The sequence below is a fragment of the Vicia villosa genome, linkage group LG1 (assembly GCF_029867415.1).
Source record: "Vicia villosa cultivar HV-30 ecotype Madison, WI linkage group LG1, Vvil1.0, whole genome shotgun sequence".
Classification (NCBI taxonomy): Eukaryota; Viridiplantae; Streptophyta; class Magnoliopsida; order Fabales; family Fabaceae; genus Vicia; species Vicia villosa.
In genome coordinates this window covers 243,324,167-243,331,292 of record NC_081180.1, presented here as the reverse complement: position 1 = coordinate 243,331,292, position 7,126 = coordinate 243,324,167, and the positions used below count along the sequence as shown (strand labels likewise).

General features: G+C 32.7%; 1 protein-coding gene across 1 annotated transcript; it reads left to right on the top strand.

Moving 5' to 3' along the window:
* Nucleotides 1-971: 971 nt before the first annotated feature.
* LOC131645040 (probable pectin methylesterase CGR2) lies at nucleotides 972-5,212 on the top strand. Its single transcript, XM_058915696.1, has 7 exons — nucleotides 972-1,218; nucleotides 2,383-2,529; nucleotides 2,904-2,943; nucleotides 3,504-3,545; nucleotides 3,933-4,307; nucleotides 4,550-4,605; nucleotides 4,711-5,212. The coding sequence occupies exons 2-7, from the start codon at nucleotides 2,407-2,409 to the stop codon at nucleotides 4,861-4,863; spliced, it is 789 nt and encodes a 262-aa protein (XP_058771679.1). The 5' UTR covers nucleotides 972-1,218; nucleotides 2,383-2,406; the 3' UTR covers nucleotides 4,864-5,212.
* Nucleotides 5,213-7,126: the final 1,914 nt, after the last annotated feature.

Here is a 7,126-nt window from a genome sequence, read left to right as displayed (position 1 = left end):
CTCTGATATCATTATTGATAGAAGAGTATGACTGTTTTTGAGTTGTAAATTCTGACATTCATTCATAAGCTTTTAAGTATTGAATGTTTGTATGTCACTTAGGTATCGTTGGTACATAATTCTAAGTGTGTGTTGCTTGAATCTCAAGCTATTATTCTTGATCAAAGCTTTTAAGTAAGATCAAGTATTATTCTTGATTAAGAGGTTCTTAATCTAATATTGCTTGTAATTGAAGATTGTGGTAAATGACCGTCAATATCAGTAACTGCGATTATTATTGTAAGATATCACTGCAGTGATTGAAAGTGAGAGGGGTTTCTCATATCTAGGAGGTTTCTAGGCAGAAGTTGCATTGGGTAGGGATTAATTGAGAAATTGTAAATCAGAAGTTGTTTAACTTCGAATTGATACTACTATTAGTGGATTTCCTTCTTAGCTTGGTAGCCCCTAGAGTATGTGTTAAATAATGATTTTCCTGCCAATGCATGTTACTCAGAGATCAATGTCTCAACATCTCTTAGACATCTGAGATCTGAATACCAGAATTTCACATTTTATAAGAGTTTTCAAAAAATTCGATAAAAATACATGTAAAAAATGAGTTTTTATAGGACATTTTAAAAATGTTTGATAAAATGCATGTTTATTTTATTTTTTTTAAATTCGGTATAAAACTAAAATTTTCAGTAAAATTATATTTTTGAAAATTGAAATAGTTGGCTCAAAAAATTCAATAAAACACACAATCTTTAAAAACTCGAAATATTCAAATAAATATTAAAATAATTTTTTATTTAACAAAATTAATATAATAAAAATAAAATATGGAAAAAGCTAACATGTGTCAGGTTTATTTAATACTAATATCGCATTAAATAATTGATTCAAAAACCATATTAATACGAACCGTATAAATCATATGAAATGAAATAAACACCGACACGCTTTGAGTGCGTGCCAACCTCATCAGGTCAAACTCCAACTCAACGAGGAAACTGAACTAACTCAATCTTATTTCAACGAACATGTGCATAGAGTAGTAGCTTTTTTTCCAAAATAAAAAAAGCATATAAAAACCCAAATTATTACAAAAACAAAGAAATTAAAAAATAAAATATCAGTGCTTGAATTTAAATACGCGGCTTTCAGAGTCTCTTTCAGTCACCGCTCATTCACTGCAAGATCAGATCTGAAGGAACCTATCGATTTCCTTCTCAGGTAACCGTTTTTTCTCCATTCTTCAACATTTCATGCATTCATGATTTCAATTTCATTCCGAAGTAAGTTTGCTAAACTGTAGTATTGTTTTCGATTTTGTAGTTGTTTTTAAGCTAAATCCGGTTTTTAGGTTTAGTTCATTGTGATTGATTTGGTTTATTCTGTTTGGTTTTTGAGTTAGGGTTGTTGATTTTGGAGTATAAATGAGTGATGTGTTTGTTGTGATGTAATTGTGTTGTGTTATGATGTCTGGAAATGGTTTGAATAACTTGGTAGGCAATGTGTTTGATGTGAAAAATTGAAGTTGTGTTTTGCTACATTAGGGTTGATGGGATTGTTTGGGGGATTTTACTGTCTGTAAGTTTGTATCTTGCTTGCTAGTCATGGCTTTAATTGGAAACTATGGACGGATCTGGATTCCACCTGGTAAATGTGGATTGCAATACTTGATCTTGGTTGTAGATTTTCAAATCAACAGTGAAAATTAATTAAAGATGATTTGGTGAAGATATATAGTAAAGAGAGTAGATCAGATAAAGAGAAGTCAATTAGAGGAAGACTCAGAAATACTATAGGGGAACTTATTAAGAAAGATCTCGAGATTAACGATTTGGATAAAAACATGGTTCTGAGTAGAACATTATGGAGAAAGTTTATCCACGTAGCCGACCCTACTTTGTGGGATAAGACTTTGTTGTTGTTGTTGTTGTTAGTTAGTTAGTTAGTGAAGATATAGAGTAAGCCGACCAATCTTGAATTAATGGCCGAGATCTGTTAGTGTATAAATATGTGGTTTTCAAAATGTAGGGAATTTGGGTCTTGGACCGCAGTTGTTGCCTAGCCTTTTTTTACTTGTTTTTTCATAGAGATGATATGGGATTCTGGTTTAAAGGATACTGTCATGAGTTAATAATAACCAATTGTACTCTGAGCTGTGCAGCTTTTTAGCATTTATTATTAACTATGTCTCAACTACTATTGAATAATTGGCATTGGCTTTAAGAGAAATTTATCTGTAATAAAACAACTAAGAGAGCAGATATATGTATACAACTACAAGTCAGAATAATGAATGGAAAACACTTGATAAAGTATACAACAAGAAACAACTTTATTTTGTTTTTGAAATATCATAATTGATCTTGTTGCTAAAACTATTGCTAGGTCTGAAGTCTCATTGCTGTTATCATGTCAAGGAGGCCAGTAAATCCGTCACGTCGGTTAGGTGATGGTGGAAGTATACCATTTGTTGCCTCTATCCAGTCTAAATCTCAGAACTCTCCCCTGATATCTATTGCGCTTGTTATTGTGGTATATTTTTTTCTTTTTGAAAATTGAATGTCATTACAGAAATATTCTGGTATTATTAGGTTTAATTTTAAATAATTCTAATTTCTTAACATCATTTTGAGATACTTCCTGCATTTATGATTTTTTCCCATTTGCATTCTCCTTTTACCTAATTCTATATATAATCTTTTTAATTTACTTTATACTATAAGCCTGTTTGGATTGTATTATTGGAACTTATCTACTGACATGAATTTTGTAAGATTGTCTGAGAATGATAAGTGCTTGTACTATAAGCTGCAAATGAGTTGTTTATCCAAATAGGTCCTATATAGTCTTCCCTGTTTATTATCAACATAGCCCAACTAATGAACTGATTTTTGCAAAATTTTCAGGGTGCGATTCTTCTGATTGGTTATTTTTACAGCAGTTCAGGTTTGTAATTAATCTGTTAACTTTAAATTCTGAAACCCTCATAAAGATAAGGATCTTTTACCAAATAATAAAACAAGGATTATGAACTTGGCACTCTCCAAATATTGTGTTTTAGAAGCCAAACACGAATGTTTTGACTCTGGATCTTGTCTAGCAGACCTGAGTATTTTGCAACTTCCTCGGGTTTAAGTTTAATAATCTTGGATCCAGTCTTTTGTTCATTACGACTCAGGACAGTGCTACGGTGACAAAAATACAGTGGAGTACTCAAAATGAATATAGTCAATGAAGCTAAAGAGTAGAAGAATACAAATGAAAATTTATTTACATCATCATGTTGATGCCTACATCTTGCACCAGCCTCATAGAACCTAGATCATACTGTCATGAAAATGATCAGTCAGCCATTATCATATTGATATTGCTAACATTTCTATTTTAAATGAAAAGAAAAAAGGAGCTCATTTCACTGCATAAATTAACAATGAACATTCTCTGTTTCATTAATTGGTATTTGCTTTAAAATTCTAATAATGCTGATTTGTTTGGTTATGTGGCAGGTGGAGCTAGTATTGATATTAAGGATGCAAGTAAACTTGAAGGTACAAAAAACCATTAATTTATTATTTTAAGCCTCATGCTTCCTGGATATTTCCTGCAGAACAAAACCTGTGCGAATGTTTTTATGAAACCGTGGCACTGGATTATTTAAGTGTCTTTTTTTCTCTTGATTTTGGCAATGTTTTGGATGTCTTCTTTAATCCTTTAATTCATTGACTGGTATCCAATCAACATGTGCACAATGAGGTTATGTGGCATACCAATTATTGGGACTTGAAGTTACTGTATCATAATCTGTAATTATTAGTGTCTTATTTGTATGGTCAGTTGGTACAAGTTTGTTAGCATTTATAGTAGAAATATTGATTTAAAATTGTGAATATTGAAAATTTTGTTGCACTTAAAACAGCTCTAGTGCATGTTTGCAGGTGGTTCATCATGTACATTAGAAGTACTACAAGCATTGCCCGTTTTGAAGAAAACATATGGAGACAGCATGCATAAGGTTTTGCACGTTGGCCCTGACACTTGTACTGTGGTATCTAGTTTGTTAGCAGAAGAGGATTCCGAGGCTTGGGGAATAGAACCTTACGAATTAGATGATGCAGGCGCGAAGTGCAAAAGTCTTGTACGAAAGGGCATTGTACGCGTGGCTGACATAAAGTTTCCTTTACCTTACCGTGCAAAGTCATTTTCTCTTGTCATTGTGTCAGATGCATTGGACTATTTATCTCCAAAATACCTGAATAAAACATTGCCAGAGTTAGTGAGGGTATCTTCTGACAGCGTGGTTATCTTTTCAGGTATCGTCTCTTCTGAATCTTTTGATCTTCTAGTTTATACTTTTGAACGCTTTTAATCCTGAACTGAATGTATCTTTGGCACTTCTTTTGACAATATTTATTTGGCTGGCTAGGCCTATATTCACCTAGGCAATGCCAACAATAATAAACTCATAATCTTAGCAGTCTTTAACAAATCATGCTCTTTAAGTTTTTAATTCACTTGTGCGTTCTTTGTCCTGATTTCTCATTTTTATGCATAGGTTATCCTGGTCAACAAAGAGTTAGAGGTGAACAGTTGGCCAAATTTGGTCGTCCAGTAAGTCATTAACCTGTGTTGTGTCTTTGTTACTCAGATTAATGTCAATAAAACTATTCTTATTCTGCTTCTCTCCTTTTACAATTTGATATTCTCTATATGAAGGCCAAATTGCGGAGCTCATCTTGGTGGATAAGGTTTTTCGTGCAAACAAGTTTAGAAGAAAATGAAATTGCTGGAAAGAAGTTTCAACAAGCTTCAGCCAAGAAGGCGTACGCACCAGCTTGCCAAGTTTTCCACCTGAAATCATTCTCCTGAAATTTTTATTGGCTTGTTTTAAGCATGACTTTTTGGTAAGAAACCATACTGATGAGGCTGGCACCTTGAGCACCCAAAGGGTAAAAGTTCCATACATACATTATGTTGAAATTATAGTCTTGTTTGATCCGACCTTGATGGTATTATTAGGTTAAATTATGTACCTTATCGGCTTTTACATTTGTAAACACTATTGTCTCATATTTTCCATTTTTTCATATGTATTTACAGAAGCCCTCCGTTTCTACTAGTTTAGGAAATTTACTATTTTGACACTTTTGGCAACTTCTACAATTGTTACCTTATTTAAGGTTCCTTATATTATTATAAAGCTTTTCTTTTGTTGCTTCTTAATGTAGAACAATAACAATAATCAAAGTTTTATTCTATTAGGTGAGTTCAGGCATATAGATCAACCATATAAGCTAGTATTATTTCTCTCTGAATGATTTCATGTTTTGTTTTGCAACACTAAACTCATTATATTTGCATTGTTTTGTTATTTTAGTATATGATGTGTGGGATATGTAAGGTTGGCTACAACTAGTGTGAAAGATTTGCTTAAAATTATAAGTTTGCATCAGCTATTAATGTACAGACCTCGGGGATGTCAAGCAAGTGCTCAGGCTCCTCCCTTTACATTATTACCACAAGTGCGATACATATAGAAATTTAAAGGGACATGTGCCCTAGATTTTTTATACTAAGCTATTTAAATCTAATTATAACTAATTATAACTAATAATAACTAATTCAGTGTGTAAATTGTCGAATTTTGAATATTTAATTCTAAAAATAAATTATAAAGAAATTTGGCCTCTAAATACATATCTAAGAATCATTAGCTTGCATTAGTTGTTTCATGTGAATTAATTTGGGGTTATTTTGAATTGAACCATTTTTCACAAGAATCATATGTATTTTTTTCTCTCTTTCAATTGTTCATATAAATAGAAAAAATGTTTATGCAAATTGATTCACTCTTTTTGTAAATTGAATCATTCACCATAAGAATCAATTCACACTAAAAAATTCAAATTTTGTTTAATTGATTCTTTAACAAGTTTTTTCTTTGTTTTCATTAAAGATTTGTGTCTATTGATACATGTATAAATATAGTGATATCTCACAATGTTTTAACGATGGAAAAATATATCTTTTCCTCTCTCAACTATTTGTCTTAAAAAATTTCTTAAAACATTTTTCAAACATTTTATTGGTGGGATTGTTCCAAGTTTAGAAAGATGTAGTAGAAACTGTTGTGGTGAATTCCTTAATGAGGAATTCAATTTCAATGGGAAATTCAAATTACAAAGGAGAAGGGTGGTAATTTCATAATGTGGGGAGTTTTGGGGCCACTACGGCCCATAACACTTGCTACGAGCTGGCCGTAGTGGGATCTGGTCATTTGTATAGAGCCTGATTTGGAAAGGGGAAAGAGCATGGGGTGCTACAACCATAATGCTTTCTATGGTTATGCTTTTGAAACCCTCATTTGTGCAGTTCTTCTCCATCCTTACACAATTCCTCTCCAACTCAGCGTATATAGGCCTTGCTCATCTGGAACACTTGAAAAATGAAGAAAAATTGAAATGCATAAGTTAAACGAACAAAATAAAGGCAAAATACCAAAATTTAGAGGACATAGACAAAAAGTGATAAAAAATACGATTGATCATTCCCGCTATCACAAAGAACTCTCAACATCCACAAGTCGTTTGACTTTTGGAGTTGTTATCTTCGAAGTTGCTTCATCAGTTGTCATATTAAAACCAACTGATGGTCATACCTACAAGCACATAGATCGATAGTTCCTAGTGCTTGCCATCGCCGTCGAGTTTAACCCACCCCTTAAAACAAGTCCTTCTTAGACCATATCTGGTAGGACGAATGACCAAATGGTCTACTGAAATGTTAGAATTTGATGTCTCTTTTGAGTTTAGAAAAGCACTAAAGGCCCAAATGTTTACGAATTTCATAGTAAAAATGCACTGGTTGCGTCAGAATCAACTACTACATGGAATGTGTTCACGGACAAGTCATTCAACAGTAGGGTAAGTGACATAATTCTCAACTTGGAAAACGTTGACCTTGAACTGGGTTTTCACTTAGATGCAAAAAGGTGTAGCCCCAAATAATTTATTTATTATTTTAATAGGTTATTTGTCATATAATTATGTGATATTTGATAATTGTATGGTACTGCTGGTGTTTTGGTGTATTGGGCTACCTTGTGTGGGATAGTGGCGATAAGAGTAGAACT

Coding starts and splice junctions, on each gene's coding strand:
- LOC131645040 (XM_058915696.1), top strand. CDS start 2,407: ATGTCAAGGAGGCCAGTAAATCCGTCACGTCGGTTAGGTGATGGTGGA. Junction 2,944..3,503: donor TTATTTTTACAGCAGTTCAG/GTTTGTAATTAA, acceptor GTTATGTGGCAG/GTGGAGCTAGTATTGATATT. Junction 3,546..3,932: donor GGATGCAAGTAAACTTGAAG/GTACAAAAAACC, acceptor GCATGTTTGCAG/GTGGTTCATCATGTACATTA.